This window comes from Amphiprion ocellaris, chromosome 9 (genome assembly GCF_022539595.1).
Source record: "Amphiprion ocellaris isolate individual 3 ecotype Okinawa chromosome 9, ASM2253959v1, whole genome shotgun sequence".
In the NCBI taxonomy this organism is placed as follows: Eukaryota; Metazoa; Chordata; class Actinopteri; family Pomacentridae; genus Amphiprion; species Amphiprion ocellaris.
Genome location: NC_072774.1, coordinates 574,591 through 594,685, shown reverse-complemented (window position 1 = coordinate 594,685; position 20,095 = coordinate 574,591). Strand labels below are relative to the sequence as shown.

General features: G+C 40.5%; 1 protein-coding gene across 1 annotated transcript in view; it reads right to left on the bottom strand.

Annotated features, from left to right (window-relative positions):
• Nucleotides 1-19,293, bottom strand: part of LOC111567469 (potassium/sodium hyperpolarization-activated cyclic nucleotide-gated channel 3) — a 28,395-nt gene extending 9,102 nt beyond the window's left edge. Inside the window, exons 1-5 of the mRNA XM_023268623.3 lie at nt 16,990-19,293; nt 9,390-9,596; nt 6,332-6,545; nt 4,184-4,345; nt 1,102-1,320 (exon numbers count right to left, since the gene is read on the bottom strand). Coding sequence (XP_023124391.2) covers nt 1,102-1,320; nt 4,184-4,345; nt 6,332-6,545; nt 9,390-9,596; nt 16,990-17,630 — 1,443 coding nt within the window. The 5' untranslated portion in view covers nt 17,631-19,293. The remainder of the gene's footprint in view (nt 1-1,101; nt 1,321-4,183; nt 4,346-6,331; nt 6,546-9,389; nt 9,597-16,989) is intronic.
• Between the last annotated feature and the right edge of the window lie 802 nt (nt 19,294-20,095).

The window sequence follows — 20,095 nt, the reverse complement described above, 5'->3', positions numbered from 1 at the left end:
CTGAACTGTTCTTCAACAACAACCTAAAACATCCTCACAACATCGCAGGCAGAACGTTCCACCTTCGTTGACAGATCACAGAACATTCTGTCATCCAAGGCCTCCATAGCATCCTGACATTTTGAGAACATCCTTCTTTTGTTGTTGTGGAAACATCTTTATAGAAGAACGTTCTACAATGTCTTCCCTCAACAAGAACACTAAAGGTTCCACCTTTAATAGCTCACATGAAAGGAACATCACAAAACATTCTGTATGAAAACCATCTTTTAAGGTCTCGGTAAAGTCTTGAGAACGCTTTCCAAATGCTGCACTGAGAATATTTTTCCTTTGTATCTTCATGGAAGAACATTCAACAATGTGTTCCTCTAAAACATCCCCAGAACATTGCAGAAAGAATGTTCCACCTTTGTTTTAAAATATTGCATTACAGGAACGTATAAAAAAAGTTCCGTCATCTAAGGTCTTGATAGTATCTTTAAATGTTCAAAATGTGAATCAGAGTTTCCTCAAATGTCCAAAGATCTTCAGTTTACTGTCACAGAGGAAAGCAACCAGAAAATATTCACATTTAAGGAGCTAAAATCACAGAATTTAGACTGTTTTTAATTTAAAAATGACTCAAACTGATGGATAAGTAAAATAGTTGCAGATTAAATTCAGAGTTGATGACTAATCAATTAATTATTGCAGCTCTAATTCAATTTAACCGAGTTTCTGACTGATGGTTGAACTAAAGACTTTTAAAGACTCTGATGGACATTTTCACCATCCTGAGACGTTTTAGAGACAAAACAAGGAAACAGAATCCAAATAATAAGAAAATATTTTGTAGTGTTTGCCCTGAGAAGTTTAAAAATATAGATTTATGGTAGTTTCCACCAAAAACAAACCAAACTGCCCTGTTTGTCTCTAAAATGTCTCTAAATGGTGAAAAATGTGGATCAGAGTTTCCTCCAATGTCTGGTTTAGTCCAAAGATCTTCAGTTTACTGTCACAGAGGAAAGAAACCAGAAAATGTTCACATTTAAGGACCTTAAATCTCTGAATTTAGACTGTTTTCCTGTAAAAGACTGCTGGTTTCCTGTAATAAACCCAGACCTTCTCCTGGTACTGCCGGCGGGACGAGTCCAGCGACTGGATGAGGGCGGTGGCATGGCCGATGAACATGGCGTAGCAGGTGGCGCCTACGATCATGCTGAGCATGGTGAGCCAGACGTCGGTCATCCCCTCCGGAGCCTGAGCCCCGTAGCCAATGCACAGCATGTGGCTCATGGCTTTGAACAGAGCGTACGAATACTGGACGCCCCAGGTGTCGTTCTGAGGCACAAAACAGCAAAAAAAAAAATAGTTTAGAATGAACCACAAACGCTGCAAAACACTCAGATTATAGTCACACATCTAAAATGACTCCAAATGTGTTCAAAATGACTCCAAATATGTCCAAAACAAGGAAAGAAAAGTCCAAAATGAGTTTAAAATGTTCAGAAAATCAGATATTTTCTTCCAAAATGATTCTAAATGTCTGTAAATTACTCTAACTATGTCCAAAATAAGGTAAGAAAGTCCAAAATACCAACATTTTTTCCCAAATGTGTCAAAAATTACTGGAAATTCTTCCAAAATGACTCAGAATCTGTCCCAAAATAAGTAAAAAATGTGTCAAAGCTGTCTCAAGACTTCACAAAACAAGTCAAAATTTGTCCAAAATGATCTGAAATTTGTCCTAAATTATCCATATTTTTTTAAAAAATGACTAGAAATGTTTTCAAAATAACTTGAAACGTGTCCAAAAGGATTGAAATCGGTCCTCAATTATTGGTATTGTTATTGTTATTATTAGTCCAAAAATGACCTGAATTCAGCAGGAAAATTCCAACATAAGTTAAAATATATCCAGAATTCCAGACATTTTCTTCTAAAATCCCTCAAAATTTGTCCAAAATGACTCAAATTCAGCCAAAATAAGCAAAAATGTGTCCAAACTGGCTAAAAATTTCATAAAACGACTTGAAATTTGACCAAAATGACCTGAAATCTTTCCAAAATTACTCATATTTGTCTTAAATGACTTGAACCCAAAAAGAAATGTCCAACTTAAGTTTAAAAATGTCCAGAAAAGCAGACATTTTCTTCCCAAAAAACTCAAAATTTGTCCAAGATGGCTTGAAATTTGTCCTTACTACCCATATTTTTAAAGAAATGACTCCAAATGTGTCCGAAAATCACTTGAAATTTGTCCAGAATAATTCAAAATCAGCCAAAACTCAAGACTCAAATTATGTCCAAAACAAGGAAAGAAAAGTCCAAAATACCAGACAATTTTTCCTAAATATGTCCAAAATGACTCAAAACTCTCCCAAAATGACTCAAAATCAATTCCAAAATAAGCAAAAAATGTGTCCAAACTGATGAAGACTTTACAAAACAACTCAAAATATGTCCAAGATGACTTGAAATCTGTCCTAAATTACCCATATTTTAAAAAAAAAAAAGACTAAAAACGTCTCCAAAATAACTTGACATTTTTCCAAAACAAGGTCAGAAAAGTCTAACATGAGTTAAAAACATGAAGAATACCAGATGTTTTCTTCAAAAATAACTCAAAATGTCTCTAAATCCCTCTAATTTGGCCTAAATTATCCTTTTTTAATTTAAATTGATGGCATCAGGTCATAAACACAGATTCATAACATGATTTACATTTTTAATAAGCAGTGATTTTATTCTGAGCCTCTAATCTGTTGATTTTCTTCTAGAAACTTTTAAAATCTCAGATAATTACGAGAAAAATTAACTTCCTTAAAATCTAATATAATAAATGTCTGGTTTAGTCCAAAGGTCTTCAGTTTACTGAAAACATTCACATTAAAGGAGCTGAAATCACAGAAATTAGACAGTTTATTATCATCATTTGTATCTGACGGCATTTTAAAGACAAACTAATGAACCTGAAACCTGCTGTTAGTTGGTTAATAACAGAGATTTAATGGCAGTAGATGGATTATTTCCTCCATCATCAACATGTTTTTTGTTTTCTGGATGGATTCGTTAGTTTTGTCCAAAACTAAAATGTTTCTTTTGTGATTTTAAATGTTCCAGGCTGCTGATTAAACTCTCCTCCTGTCCAATGTTGCCTGGATGCTGCTGCTTCCTCTGGGGGAAAAATCCCACCAGCATCCACCTGCTTAGCAACCGTCGCCACGGCAACCGGCCAGAGCCATGACTCAGCTCTCCATCAAGGCTGCTTCCGTCCCTTCACACCTCCACCTGATCTGTGGGAGCCTTTTAATTAGAGGATCTGTTGGTTTTTAGTTTTATTTCTTTATTCCGGACAACTAACTTAAAATTTATACACAAATAAATTCACATTTCTTTACAAAATGACTCAAAATTGGCCCAAAATGATTTGAAATTTCTCTAAAATGACTCAAAAATATCCAAAAATAACTGGAAACATGTCATAAATTACCAAAAAATTTTCAAAATGATTCAGAAAATGATTCAAATGGCTTGAAACGTGTCCAAAATTACTCGAAACATGTCTAAAATTACAAAAAAAATATCGCAAGTAACTTGAAATCTGTCCTAAATTACTGTAATTTGTCCTAAATTTCTCATATTTTCTTCAACATAACCTCAAATTTGTCCAAAACAAGTAAAGAAAAGTCCAACATGAGTTAAAAATGTCCAGAATACCAGACATTTTCTTTCCAAAATGACTCAAAATCCGCCCCAGAAATCACTCAAAATTTGTTCAAAATGACTCAAGACTTCATAAAACAACTCAAAACCTTCAAAATAAGTTTAAAATGTTTAGAAACCCAGATATTTTCTTCCAAAACTGACTCAAAATGTCTCTAAATTAAATAAAAATGTGTCCAAAGACTTCACAAAACAACTCAAATTTCATCCAAGATGAAATCTATCCTTAATAACCCATATTATTTTAAATGACTGGGTCAGCTGGACTGAACTGGGAGGTTCTAGATCCAGAGACTCACCACCATGAGGTTCTAGATCCAGAGACTCACCACCATGAGGTTCTAGATCCAGAGACTCACCACCATGAGGTTCTAGATCCAGAGACTCACCACCATGAGGTTCTAGATCCAGAGACTCACCACCATGAGGTTCTAGATCCAGAGACTCACCACCACGAGGTTCTAAACCAGAGACTCACCACCATGAGGTTCTTGGACACCCAGCAGTCGGAGGGGAAGTCCTGCAGCATGGGGACCAGGAACTGGAGACATCCGTCCCAGTGGCAGAGCAGCAGCATCATCCCGATCAGGTTGACGATCCGGACCATGGCGCTGGCCAGGTCATAGGTCATGTGGAAGATCTGGAGGAGGCGGAGAGACGAAGATGATTTTTAGTCTTTACAAAGAAGGTAGAGATACGAAAAACTATGCTTTCTGTTCAAACTTTACTAAGGACATCAGAAAAGACTGTAGATTAATTAGATATCATATGAGTTTTGAACTTTATTTTGTTTTATACAAATTATTGCCATATTTTAAATAAAAAAACAAAAAAATAGACTAAACTGTCTAATAAGATAAAATAAAATAAAAATTTGTAAAAATTAAATAAAAATAATGTTTTTATTATTTAAAAAATCATCAGAAAAGACTTGAGAGTAATTAAATATTAAACGAGTTTTCAACATTTTTTTGTTTTATACAAATAATTGCTCTATGTAAAAAAAATTATATCACAAAATAATAGACTAAACTGTCTAATAAAATAAAATGAAATAAAAATAAAAACACATAAAAATTACATAAACGCTAACATTTTTATCATTAAAAAATCACCAGAAAAGACTTGACATGAATTAAATATTAAATGAGTTTACATTTTTTTGTTTTATACAAATTGCCATTTTCAAAAAAAATTTAAATCAATAAAATTACAAAAATTGACTAAACTGTCTATTCATCCATCCATCACTTATACACCGCACAATCCTCATTAGGCTTGTGCAGTAAACTGTCTAATAAAATAAAATAAAATAAAAATAAATTAAATAAAAATAAAACATTTTATCATTAAAAAAATCATCAGAAAAGACTTGACATGAATTAAATATTAAATGAGTTTAGATTTTTTAATTTTATACAAATTATTGCCATATTTTAAAAAAATTAAAAATCTATAAATTTACAAAAAATTAACTAAACTGTCTAATAAAATTAAATTAAATTAAAATTAAATAAAAATAACATTTTATTATTATTTTAAAAATCATCAGAAAAGACGAGATTAATTAAATATTAAACGAGTTTTCAACATTTTTTTGTTTTGTACAAGTTATTGCTATATGTAAAAAAAACAATATTACAAAAAAGACACTAAACTGTCTAATGTAAAAAAATTTAATTATTAAACTAACTGTGAATAAAAATAATACATATAATGTCGGTTTATTTTTTTGGAGAGAAAAGCTTTTGCTTTGCTCTTTTGTTTTTATTTTATCTTTCAAAAATTACATAAAAATACTGTAGAAAAATTATCAAAATTTACAATTTTTAAAAATATTGTAACTGTAAAAAACAGAATATTTCAATCTTTTGGAGAATTTTTTATTTTTTTTTACATAAAAAATTATTCAAAACATCATTTAAAACAAAAAAAATATTGTGAATATGTTTGAGAGCAAGTGAGAGTTTGTTTTTATGCATTTTATCAAAAAAACTCTTTAAATATTAGAATATTGAAAAAAATTATTAGAATAAGTGATATTCTTTGTTGAACCTTTAAGGACACAGTTCGTCAGAAAAGACTTGAGATTAATTAAATATTAAACCAGTTTTGAGCATTTTTTGTAAACGTCTCATTTTATACAAAGGAGTGCCATATTTTTTAAGCAAAAAAATCTGTAAAATTACAAAAAAAAAGAAGCTAAACTGTCTAAAGTGAAATAAAAATTTTTAAAATCCTTAAACTAACTGTGAATAACCGTAAAATTTCTATTTATTTTTTGGAGAGAATAGCTTTTCCGGGGGTTTTTGTCTTTATTTTATTTTTTTTAAATTCACAAAAAAAATGCGGATTATTGAAGTCATCAAAATTCTACATTTTTTAAAATACTGTAAATATGTTTGACAACAAGTGAGGGTTTGTTTAAATGCATTTGATCCCAAAAGATTCTTTAAAAAGTGTCCTAAGGAGTGTGAAACTGTCTGGTCGGGTATGTAGACTCCGGACCGTAACTCTGATGGATTCAGACTGCAGGATGTGAACTAAAGCATTAATAAAACGTCTTTCATTTAATTCTGCTTCCTGTTTCCTGCTTCCTGCTTCCTGCTTCCTGTCTGCAGCTCACCTCCTCCCATTGGTGGATGTATCTGATGAGTCTGGACAGCCGCAGCAGTCGCAGCAGACTCAGGATTTTGGTGAAGCGGACGATCCTCAGCGCTCTGGCCGTCCTGTAGACCTCCGAGTCCAGACTGTCCACCATGAGGAAGATGTAGTCCACCGGGATGGACGACACGAAGTCCACCAGGAACCAGGTCTTCAGGTACTTCTGCCGGATCGCCCTGAGGAACACGGAGGAGCCGTCAGGTTGAACACTCAGTGGGACAAAGCTCCGCCCAGAAGAGCAGATTTAAATCTAAGGCATCAGGTTCTTTCCTTAGAACCCCAGTAAAGACCTAAAGGTTCCTCCTGGCAGCTGTTTAACGTGGTGTCCCTCAGGGCCCCATCTCAGAACCTCTTTTATTTCCTTTAAAACACAACATCTGGCATCGTTTTACACTAAAAACTGCAGTGTTTAACATTCAATTCAAATCTCACAGACTCATTGAAGGCATTGTTGTGTTCTCCGATCAGCCACAACATTAGAACCACCTGCTGCCAGAACAGACTTTTACAGATCTGACCCATCTTTCATCTGGACCTGGTCTAAAGTGGTCCAGATTCAATAAAACACTTTAAAATCTCCATATTTCTACATTTCAACACAGAAAATTATTGTTGTACAAATGAAAAATTATGTTTTAAAGAGTCTTTAGCCTTAATGAGTTCATATTAGACTTTTATTGTTGACTCCTTCATGCATTCACAGTGGCAAAAAGAGTACAGGAACCTTTTGGAATTTCATGGTTTTCTGAAATAATTTGTCATAAAATGTGATCTGATCTTCATCTAAGTCAAGGTACTGACAAATATAATGCGTTCAAAATAAAAACACAAAATAATTCTGATCTTTCAAGTCCTTTATTGAACATCAACATTCAGAATGGCAGAGTGGAAAAAGGAATTAATAACTGCTTGACCTCCCCTTGGCAGCAACAACCTCCACCAGGAGCTTCCTGTAGCTGTGGATCAGACCTGCTCATCGTTCAGACGGAGTTTAGAACATTCCTCCTGCAGAATGGCTTCAGCTCCGTCATATTCTGATATTCTTTGGACGTCTCGTGTCTCTCCAAGTCATTCCATAGCATCTCTGTTGGGTTGAGGTCTGGGCTCTGACTGGGCCACTCTTTCCATCTGTCCGTCCGTCCGTCCATGCATCCATCCATCCATCCATCCATCCATCCATCCATCATCTATTCATCCATCCATCCATCCATCATCTATTCATCCATCCATCCATCTGTCCATCCATCCATCCATCATCCATCCATCCATCCATCCATCCATCATCCATCCATCCATCATCTATCCATCATCCATCCATCCATCATCCATCTGTCCATCCATCCATCCATCCATCATCCATCCATCCATCCATCTTCTTCCTCTTATCTGGGGTCGTGGAGGCAGCAGATGAAGCAGGTCATTCCAGATGTTCCTCCTCCCAGCAACACTTTCCAGCTCTTCCTGGGGGATCCCGAGGCGTTCCCAGGCCAGATGAGATATATAATCCCTCCAGAGTGTTCTGGGTCTACCCCGGGGTCTCCTCCCAGGAGGATGTGTTCAGAAAATCTCCAAAGGAAGTCTCCCTGGAGGATCTGAATCAGATATCCAAACCTCCTCAGCTGGTTCCTTTAGAGGTGAAGGATCAGCAGCGCTACTCTGAGCTCCCTCTGGATGTCTGAGTTTCTCCCCCTATCTCTAAGGCTGAACCCAGACACCCTGTGGAGGAAGCTCATTTCAGATGCTTGTATCTGTGATCTCCTTCTTTGGGTCACTACCCAGAGCTCATGACAATAGGTGAGGGTTGGAACGTAGATGGACGGTAAATTCACCATGACGGTTTGATACAATCCTCCTGTCCATCCCATGGGCCACTCCAGAAGATGGGTTTAGTTTTTCGGTTGTGGACTTGCTCTGCTGTTTTGCGTCATTATTTCATTGCATCACCCAACTTCTGCAGAGTTTCAGCCAAACGTCCTCACATTCTCACTTGGGAGTTCATGTTCAGATCTTTCTTTACCTCATTGATGGGTCTTCGTTGACGGGACGTCCACTTCTTGGTAGGGTCCGTCCCAAAGTCTCTCCATCTGTAGATCATTTCTAGCTGTAGACTGGAGAACTTCTAAAGTCTTTGGAATCACTCTGTAACCCTCTCCAGCTAGATGGAAATCAGCCATTCTTGATGGTAGATCATCTGAAAGCTCTTTTTGGTGAGGAATGGTTCACATATTATTCTTGTGCAGAGCAAATTCAAAAAGTGATTTTGGTTTTTATCCATCAAAGTAGCTCCAGTCCACACCTCCACACTTATCTTCTCAACTAGACTCCAGGTTTGCTGACACCTGACTCCACTGAGCTTCTCTGAGGTCTTAAACTCCAACGGTTCACCGACTTTTTCCACGAATGTTGGATGAATTTTTTTTGTGCTAGAATTTTAGACTCGTTATATTTGTGACTTAGATGAAGATCAGATCTAATTTTATGACTAATTATTACAGAAAACCATGAAGTTCCAAAATGTTCAAGTACTTTTTGTTGCCACTGTAAAACTGCAGTATTTTAACCTGTATGTGTACTACTACTGTTAAACTGCAGTATATTAACCTGTATGTGTACTACTACTGTAAAACTGCAGTTTTTTAGCCTGAATATGTACTACTACTACTGTAAAACTGCAGTATTTTAGCCTGAATATGTACTACTACTACTATAAAACTGCAGTATTTTAGCCTGAATATGTACTACTACTATAAAGCTGCAGTATTTTAGCCTGAATATGTACTTCTAATATAAAGCTGCAGTATTTTAACTTGAATGTGTACTACTACTATAAAACTGCAGTATTTTAACTTGAATGTGTACTGCTACTATAAAACTGCAGTATTTTGACCTGAATATGTACTGCTACTACTATAAACTGCAGTATTTTAACTTGAATGTGTACTACTACTATAAAACTGCAGTATTTTAACCAGAATATGTACTACTACTATTAAACTGCAGTACCGGACCGGACCACCTACCGGGGGTCCAGCAGGATCTCGGTGCTGTCCTCCTTCATGATGCCGGTCCTGAAGTTCAGAACCAGGTCCACCATGAAGAGCGTGTCGGAGACCACGTTGAAGATGATCCAGGACGGAGTGTTCTCGTCCCTGAAGAACGTGATGCCCACCGGCAGGACGATGAGGTTCCCCATCATCAGCAGCAACATCAGCAGGTCCCAGTAGAACCTGAAACACAGAGGAACATGGAGAAATAAGGCATGGAGGAACATGGAGGAGCATTGAGGAACATGGAGGAACGTGGAGGAACGTGTAGGAACGTGTAGGAACGTGGAGGAACGTGTAGGAACGTGGAGGAACGTGGAGGACCGTGGAGGAACATAGAGAAATATGGCATGGAGGAACGTGGAGGAACATGGAGAAATATGGCATGGAGGAACGTAGAGGAACATGGAGGAACATGGAGGAACATGGCATGGAGGAACATGGAGGAACATGGAAGAACATGGAGGAACATGGAAGAACATGGAGGAACGTGGAGGAACATAGAGAAATTTGGCATGGAGAACACGGAGGAACATGGAGGAATGCAGAGGAGCATGGAGGAACATGGAGGAACATGACATGGAGGAACATGGAGGAACATGACATGGAGGAACATAAAGAACATGGAGGAACAATGGAGGAACATGGAGGAACATAGAGAACATGGAGGAACAATGGAGGAACATGGAGGAACATGGAGGAACAATGGAGGAACATGGAGGAACATAGAGAACATGGAGGAACAATGGAGGAACATGGAGGAACATGACATGAAGGAACATAGAGAACATGGAGGAACATGGAGGAACATGGAGGAACATGACTTGGAGGAACATGGAAGAACATGGAGGAACATGGAGGAACTTGGAACATGGAGGAACATGGTGGAGGAACATGGAGGAATGTGGAGAAATAAGGCATGGAGGAACATGGAGGAACATGGAGAAACATAGAGAAATATGGCATGGAGGAACATGGAGGAACATGGAGAAATATGGAGGACCGTGGAGGAACATAGAGAAATATGGCATGGAGGAACATGGAGGAACATGGAGGAACATGGAGGACCGTGGAGGAACATAGAGAAATATGGCATGGAGGAACGTGGAGGAACATGGAGAAATATGGCATGGAGGAACGTGGAGGAACATGGAGGAACATGGAGGAACATGGCATGGAGGAACATGGAGGAACATGGAAGAACATGGAGGAACATGGAAGACCATGGAGGAACGTGGAGGAACATGGAAGAACATGGAGGAACGTGGAGGAACATAGAGAAAAATGGCATGGAGGAACATGGAGGAACGTGGAGGAACATAGAGAAATTTGGCATGGAGAACACGGAGGAACATGGAGGAATGCAGAGGAGCATGGAGGAACATGGAGGAACATGACATGGAGGAACATGGAGGAACATGGAGGAACATGACATGGAGGAACATAGAGAACATGGAGGAACAATGGAGGAACATGGAGGAACATAGAGAACATGGAGGAACAATGGAGGAACATGGAGGAACATAGAGAACATGGAGGAACAATGGAGGAACATGGAGGAACATGACATGAAGGAACATAGAGAACATGGAGGAACATGGAGGAACATGGAGGAACATGATTTGGAGGAACATGGAAGAACATGGAGGAACATGGAGAAACTTGGAACATGGAGGAACACAGAGAACATGGAGGAACATGGAGGAACTTGGAACATGGAGGAACATGGTGGAGGAACATGGAGGAATGTGGAGAAATAAGGCATGGAGGAACATGGAGGAACATGGAGAAACATAGAGAAATATGGCATGGAGGAACATGGAGGAACATGGAGAAATATGGAGGACCGTGGAGGAACATAGAGAAATATGGCATGGAGGAACATGGAGGAACATGGAGGAACATGGAGAAACATGGAGGACCGTGGAGGAACATAGAGAAATATGGCATGGAGGAACATGGAGGAACATGGAGAAATATGGCATGGAGGAACATGGAGGAACATGGAGGAACGTGGAGGAACATGGAGGAACATGACATGGAGGAACATGGAGGAGCATGGAGGGGCATGGAGGAACATGGAGGAACATGACATGGAGGAACATGGAGGAGCATGGAGGGGCATGGAGGAACATGACATGGGGGGAACATGGAGGAACATGACATAGAGGAACATGGAGAACATGGAGGAACATGGAGGAGCATGACATGGAGGAACATGGAGGAACATGGAGGAACATGACATGGAGGAACATGGAGAACGTGGAGGAACATGGAGGAACATGACATGGAGGAACATGGAGGAGCATGGAGGGGCATGGAGGAACATGGAGGAACATGACATGGGGGGAACATGGAGGAACATGACATGGAGGAACATGGAGAACATGGAGGAACATGGAGGAGCATGACTTGGAGGAACATGACATAGAGGAACATGGAGAACATGGAGGAACATGGAGGAGCATGACATGGAGGAACATGGAGAACGTGGAGGAACATGGAGGAACATGGAGGAACATGGAGAACGTGGAGGAACATGAAGAACATGGATGAACATGGAGAACATGGAGGAACATGGGGGAACATGGAGAACATGGATGAACATGGAGAACATGGAGGAACATGGGGGAACATGGAGGAACATGGAGGAACATGGGGGAACATGACATGGAGGAACATGGAGAACGTGGAGGAACATGGAGGAACATGGAGAACATGGATGAACATGGAGAACATGGAGGAACATGGAGGAACATGGAGAACATGGATGAACATGGAGAACATGGAGGAACATGGAGGAACATGGAGAACATGGATGAACATGGAGAACATGGAGGAACATGGGGGAACATAGAGAACATGGATGAACATGGAGAACATGGAGGAACATGGGGGAACATGGAGGAACATGGAGGAACATGGGGGAACATGACATGGAGGAACATGGAGAACAACAGTTTAGAGAAGCAGGTTTCTATCAAACATTCATCTAATAAACAACTGTGTCTCATTTTTGTCGTTTGTCTCATTTTTGTCGTTTGTCTCATTTTTGTCGCTTTGTGTCTCTTTTTTGTTGTATTTTGTCTCATTTTTGTTGTTTTGTGTCTTTTGTTAAATTACAGATAATTTCTAGTAAAATCACAGAAATAATGATTAATTCCACATCAGAAATCTCTATTTTTACAAACCGTAATTTGTTCTTTTGCAATGTCGGACAGTAAAGGTAAATCATTTTTATAGGACTTAAATTGGCAAAAACGTCGTTTAAGAATAATGATAGTATGTTCAGTTATTTTAAGGATAAGAAAACAGGAAAATGACTGTTTTCTCTTGCATTTTACAGATTTACCCTGTTTTGTTAAATTGAGGACATGGAAGAGTGTCGGGTCCGATCCCTGGATGATCTGAGGGTTAAAGGAAGTCTTTCCTGTGTCCTGATTGCCAGATTTGTACAGCAGCTGTCTTGTTTTATTTTAACTTTTACATTTTTAATCATTCTTTTATTCTGTACAGCAGTTTTTTAAATCTTAATTTCAATTTTAACATTTTTAAATCATTATTTTATTTTATACAGCAGTTTTTTATGTTTAGTTTTCTACACCAGAATAAAAGCCCCATTATGGGCTTTTATTCTGGCAGGGGAATGGTTCCTCCACTAACCAGAGGAGCCTAAATGAACCCATCAGAGCTGTTCTCCTTCACTGAGGAAATGGAAATGCAATCAGAGCTCATCAGTATTCTGACCCACCTGCTGCTACCTGCACAAACCAAACACTGGTTCTCTCCAGAGCCTCTGATTGGCTCCCGGGTCGCCGCGTCCAGATGTGACTTCCTAACGAGCTTCCAGACAGACGGACTAACGAGGACTAACGAGGACGACATCAACATCAGCAGCATCTGGATTTAAAGAAGTTCATCACGGCAGCTGGGATTTAACTGGTCAGTCTGTAATCTGTCGCCAGGCAGAACTATCTCCTTATTCTGTTTTCTGATTGGTCCATCTTTTCTTAACGAACCTCTTCAGCAGAATCACTAATGAGAAAAACACTAAAAATCTTTAATCAACTGAACCTGGAATTTTTAACTATTTACTTTTATTTTACAGATTTTTGCCGATTGAGTGTAAAATTATATTGTCACATCGTATTAAAATCTCAATATTTAACAGAGATTTGCTTTTAATATATTTTAAAAATCATTTAAGATTTCAAATGGGAAAATAATTTACTATTTGAATAAAATATTTAATAGAAAATATTATTTTACTGATATTTGAAGAATAATTCTGTACATTAAAAAGCTGAAAATTTGTAAATACTTTTATGTTTTCAATCACGAATAATTACCTAAATATTAATTTGACTGGTAAAAACTGCAAAACCTGTAAGTAATACAAACATGAAAATCTTTTCTCTCACTTTCGTCGTTTTGTGTTTGTTGTTTTTTGTTGTGTTGTGTTGTTTTCTGTCTGGTTCTTGTCATTCTGCGTCTGGTTCTTGTCGTTCTGCGTCTGGTTCTTGTCGTTCTGCGTCTGGTTCTTGTCGTTCTGTGTCCGGTCCTTTTTGTTCTGCATCTGGTTCTTGTCGTTCTGCGTCTGGTTCTTGTCGTTCTGCGTCTGGTTCTTGTCGTTCTGCGTCTGGTTCTTGTCGTTCTGCGTCTGGTCCTTTTTGTTCTGCGTCTGGTTCTTGTCGTTCTGCGTCTGGTTCTTGTCGTTCTGTGTCTGGTTCTTGTCGTTCTGCGTCTGGTTCTTGTCGTTCTGCGTCTGGTTCTTGTCGTTCTGCGTCTGGTTCTTGTTGTTCTGTGTCTGGTCCTTTTTGTTCTGCGTCTGGTTCTTGTCGTTCTGTGTCTGGTTCTTGTCGTTCTGCGTCTGGTTCTTGTCGTTCTGCGTCTGGTTCTTGTCGTTCTGCGTCTGGTTCTTGTCGTTCTGCGTCTGGTTCTTGTCGTTCTGCGTCTGGTTCTTGTTGTTGTGTGTCTGGTCCTTTTTGTTCTGCGTCTGGTTCTTGTCGTTCTGCGTCTGGTTCTTGTCGTTCTGCGTCTGGTTCTTGTCGTTCTGCGTCTGGTTCTTGTTGTTGTGTGTCTGGTCCTTTTTGTTCTGCGTCTGGTTCTTGTCGTTCTGCGTCTGGTTCTTGTCGCTCTGCGTCTGGTTCTTGTCGTTCTGTGTCTGGTCCTTTTTGTTCTGCGTCTGGTTCTTGTCGTTCTGCGTCTGGTTCTTGTCGTTCTGTGTCTGGTTCTTGTCGTTCTGTGTCTGGTTCTTGTCGTTCTGCGTCTGGTTCTTGTCGTTCTGCGTCTGGTTCTTGTCGCTCTGCGTCTGGTTCTTGTCGTTCTGTGTCTGGTCCTTTTTGTTCTGCGTCTGGTTCTTGTCGTTCTGCGTCTGGTTCTTGTCGTTCTGTGTCTGGTTCTTGTCGTTCTGTGTCTGGTTCTTGTCGTTCTGCGTCTGGTTCTTGTCGTTCTGCGTCTGGTTCTTGTCGTTCTGTGTCTGGTCCTTTTTGTTCTGCGTCTGGTTCTTGTCGTTCTGCGTCTGGTTCTTGTGCTTAGTTCTGGTATTCCAGTTTAATTCTGTATTTCCTGCCTCCTGCGCTGCTGATGGATGGATCCTTCCAGGTAAATCCTCATCACTCCTCTACAGGTGTTTAACTAGAAACTGAATTATGCAGAACAGAAACTCAGCGTGAATAATTGAAAGCAGCGTTCAGAATTAATAATTAACGGAGCTTCAGGAGTGTCTCCAGGTGAACTCAGATATTTATCTACAGCTGATTATTCAACATTTCTAGAATCCTCAGCAGCAGCTGGATCCAGTCTGGAGGTTCTGCAGGTTCTCCAGGAAACATCTAAAGCAGCTCCAGCAGCAGAAATCTGAGCAGCAGGAGGCGCTGTGTCCCGTTTCTTTCCTCCCCTCTGGTTTTATTCTCTACGTCCATCAGAGCTGTAAAAGGAGCTGCTCAGAGCTGAAACACTGGAATAAGTCAGGTTTTATGGTTTTATTTAGTTTCTGTTCTACCAACACGGAGACAGAACAACAGATTTTAAACTATCGTTCCATTTTACAGCCTCCAGACACTCAGGTCTCGTTTTAGTCGTTTATGTCTCCAGCACAGACATATTGTGTCACATTTTTGTCGTGTTTTTGTCTCTTCAGGACAGTTTTGTCTCCTTTTTGTCATTTTGTCTCTTTTTTCCTCGCTCTGTTTCTCATTTCTCTTGTCTTGTGCCATTTTGTACCTTTCATTTCATCTCTTTGTAGTCATTTTTTGGCATGTTGTTGTTTTTTCTGACCTATTTTCTGCATCTTGTGTCTCGTTTATCTTTTGATTTTCCTCTCAGGATTATTTTGGCTTAAAAAAATCTGTCATTTTGAACAAACTTGAAGTCATTTTGTACATTTTTAAAATATTTTTTGGGCAACTTTGTGTCATTTGAAAACAAATTTGAATCACTTTGAATCTGTATATTTTCATTTTTGACCAGTTTTTGGTAATTTTTAAAATAAATTTTCGATAAGTTTGTGCAAGTTTATGTCATTTTGCAGAAACTGAGACATTGTAAATACATTTTTCAATAGTTTTGGACGTGTTTTTGTTGTTTTAGACAATATTTGAATCATTCAGTCATGGACATTTCCATGTTTCCTGTCTGCTCTGCTCATCACGGTCATTCCTGGAGATCTTCATGTGATTTTTGAACAGATTGTAGGTTGTTTTGGGTCATTTTTCAATAACATTTGGGCACATTTATGTCATTTTTGGAAAATGAAGTCATTTTGGATTATTTTTTGTTTCCTTTTCAGTCAAGTTTGTACATTTTTGTCACTTTGAATACAAATATCTCCATGTTTCCTCTCCAGACTCATCATCAGTACAAAGATGTTTCACCATGCTGAATGGATCGCCAACATCTCGCTTTTGTGTCTTATTTTATCATTTTGTGCCGTGTTTGTATCATTTTTTGTCTGTTTGTCGTTGCTTTGTCTTGTCTTTGTCATGTTTGTATCTTCTACCATTTTGTGCCTCGGTTTTGGTGTTTTTTTGTCTCTTTCTTGTCATTTGTCTCCTTTCTGCCGTGTTTTTTGTGTCTTGTTTTGGTTGTTTTATGTGTTTTCCTGACAGTTTTGTCTCTTTGTGGTCATTTTGGACACTTTTTTCAATCATTTTAGACAAGTTTGTGTTGTTTTGGACAAATGTTGAGTCATTTTTAACATGAATATGTGCACGTTTCCTCTCTACTCTGCTCATCATCAGTACAAGATGTTTCACCATGCTGGATGGATCTTAACAGATCTGAGGACAGTTTTGTCTCTTTCTGATGCTTTTGTGTCATGTTTGTGTTGCTTTTTGTTTCGTTGTTTCGCTCTTAACATTTTATTTAATTTAAATGGTAAAATTTGACCTTCTGGATGAATCTGTCCTCTAACTTTATCTCCTTCACCGTTCTATTTATTCTCCTCCTCATGTTCTCTGTGATCTTCATCTCTTTATTTCAACCTTTTCTCACATCTTTTGTCGGATGTTTCCTCACATCAGTTAAATGTGGTTGTATTTTTTGTTAGTTGTGCTCCAGGTGTGTGTGGTCCTACCTGAAGTCGCTGTAGGGGTGGATGATCCAGGACCCGGCTGATTTGAGCCTCTCCTGCTCCAGGGCCACGGCCTTGTGGGAGCCGAACATGCGCAGACTGAACTTGTTGACGCCGGGCTGCAGCATGGCCCCGAACTGTCTCTGGATGAAGGTGCTCTGGTTGGAGGTGCTGAAGTCCTCCCCATCCAGCCCCATCCCGAAGCCGCCCAGCCCGGACTGCCCCCCCGGCTCCGGGGTCCCGGCCGCCGTGGTGATGGTGGTCTCCGGTCCGGCGGCCACCACCACCACCCCGGTCCCGGTGGACGAGGTGGAGGCCAGGGCGGCCCGGGCGAAGCCCACGGAGCGGGGCGGAGGGTGGGCGGGGCCAGAGGAGGGCGGGGTCCCCGCCGAGCGGAACGGGAGGCCGTCCCGGGTGGAGGAGCTCAGGATGGAGAGGCGGCGGCCGCGGCCCCCCGAGGACCCGCTGTCCCCCCCGAAGGAGCCCCGCTCCCCCTCCAGGGACGCCTGGGACAGACGGTAGCCCGGAGACGGCAGGCTGCCCTTACTGCGCCGCTTGGAGTCCCCGTTCCTCCAGGGCAGGTAGTCCCCTCCACCCGGGCCTCCACCGGGGCCTCCACCGGGGCCTCCAGCCACACCGTCCATCACCGGCCAGAGGGAGGAGAGAGGGGAGACGGTAGCTGTGACTCCTCCCCAGAGAAGCTGCTCAGAAGAATGTCAGCCGTTAGTCAGAGTTCATCCTCAGACCCCAGATGTTTCTCCGTCCTCCAGATGTTCCTACAGATGTTCCACCAGATGTTTCTCCATGATCCAGATGTTCCTACAGTTATTAATCTGTCCTACAGATGTTCCTCCAGATGTTCCTCTGTTGTCCTACAGATGTTCCTCCAGATGTTCCTCTGTTGTCCTACAGATGTTCCTACAGATATTCCTCCAGATGTTCCTCTGTTGTCCTACAGATGTTCCTACAGATATTCCTCCAGATGTTCCTCTGTTGTCCTACAGATGTTCCTACAGATGTTCCTACAGATGTTCCTACAGATGTTCCTCTGTTGTCCTACAGATGCTCCTACAGATGTTCCGACAGATGTTCCTCTGTTGTCCTACAGATGTTCCTACAGATATTCCTCCAGATGTTCCTCTTGTCCTACAGATGCTCCTACAGATGTTCCTACAGATGTTCCTCTGTTGTCCTACAGATGTTCCTCCAGATGTTCCTCTGTTGTCCTACAGATGTTCTTCCAGATGTTCCTCTGTTGTCCTACAGATGTTCCTACAGATATTCCTCCAGATGTTCCTCTGTTGTCCTACAGATGTTCCTACAGATGTTCCTACAGATGTTCCTCTGTTGTCCTACAGATGTTCCTACAGATGTTCCTACAGATGCTCCTACAGATGTTCCTACAGATGTTCCTCTGTTGTCCTACAGATGTTCCTACAGATATTCCTCCAGATGTTCCTCTGTTGTCCTACAGATGTTCCTACAGATGTTCCTACAGATGTTCCTCCGTCCTTCCGCCGTCCTCGTCCTTGAAACGCTTCTCTCCGCCCCGGGCCCTCCCTCTCCTCTCCCCAGCCGCCCTCACCGCTCCCCGGCCTGTCATACTGTGACCGGATTCCCGGTCTACGGTAGATAACGGAGCTCCACACTCACTGGCCGTCGGTGTTCGGTGCTTGCCTCCTCCGTCCGGTTCGCTCACCCGGTTCTGTCGGCGTCCACGTCAATCATCGTGCGTGAAGGAACGGAACGAAGGACACTTGATCCGGTTATTAACGGGAAGAAACGGAATCTGATTCACGGTGACACGCACACGGAAAACCGGCGTGTCACGGCGGGCGGAGAGAAGTCAGAAGAAAACCTCCATCACGACGGACTTCCCGGTGCGACGCTCCCTGCTCGGTTGTTCCTCATCTATTCTCCGGTAATTCTCCGGTTAGTCCCACTTCTGCCCACTTTCCGTGTCCAGACACCGGCGGCAGCTGCGTCCTTCACCGGTGGTCAGAGCCGCTCCTCGGGAAATGAAACAACTTGTTGAAGGTCTCCGGTGCTCTGGTGCTCCGGTTCTCCGATTCTGCGCTTCTCCGGTGCTGATGCTTCTCCGGTTCTTCCGCCGATCCCACTTCCCGACACTCAGAGGTCGAACGGGCACGTCCACGGAGGCGCGCGGCGCATGCAAATGAAATATTAAATAAATAAACGAGCCTTAAACGTGCGCATCTCACCGGCCTGTTGCCATGGCAGCCGAATCCCCCTCATCCGGCCCCCCAGGCCGCGTGCCCGGCGTCTCCTCAGGTACAGGTCGCACGTCATCCCCGACTCACCGGTGCACGCGGCGAGGGAGGGAGCGCGTGATGGAGAGACTGTGATGATCAAACTTTATTTAAACGACAGAAGCAGAAAAAACAACAAATGAGAGACACTTTAAAACATTTAATACATTTAATAATTCACTAAAATATGAGGAAAATCTGGCAGCAAAGGGGCAAAAAAAAAAACTGTGACAAAAACAACATGAACACACATGATTGGTTCATTTAAAGATGACGTCATGCAGTGATTTTACTGTCAAAGTGTAAAAACTCAGATTTCTGACGTGGACATTATTTACATTTTTGGATGTTTTTATAGTTTTTTTTAAAAAAAAGTTTTATTTTTTTACAATCAACACGTAATTTAATACTTTCTGTAAGATTTTATTAGATATTTTATCATTATTATTGTTATTATTATAAATTCTTCTATATGTGTGTGTGTGTGTGTGTGTGTGTGTGTGTGTGTGTGTGTGTGTGTGTGTGTGTGTGTCTATATAAAGGATTTATAATAATAATGATAAAATATCTGATAATAATGCATTTAGCTATGTCTATAGACCCATTCAGCTTATATTCATGGTCATGATAGTTATGATTATTGTATCCCTTTTTTAAAAAAATATTATCGAGTTTTGTTTTTTCTTTGTCTTTTTTAGGTAAACTAGAGATGGGGGTTAGAAGGGAGTTTGTTCTTTGTACATTTAAAGAAACAAAAAAATTATAAATAAAGTGTTCCAAAAAATAGAAACGAGTCTTTCAGTTCATTTCAGTCAACCCTCCTGTTGTCCTCATTTACA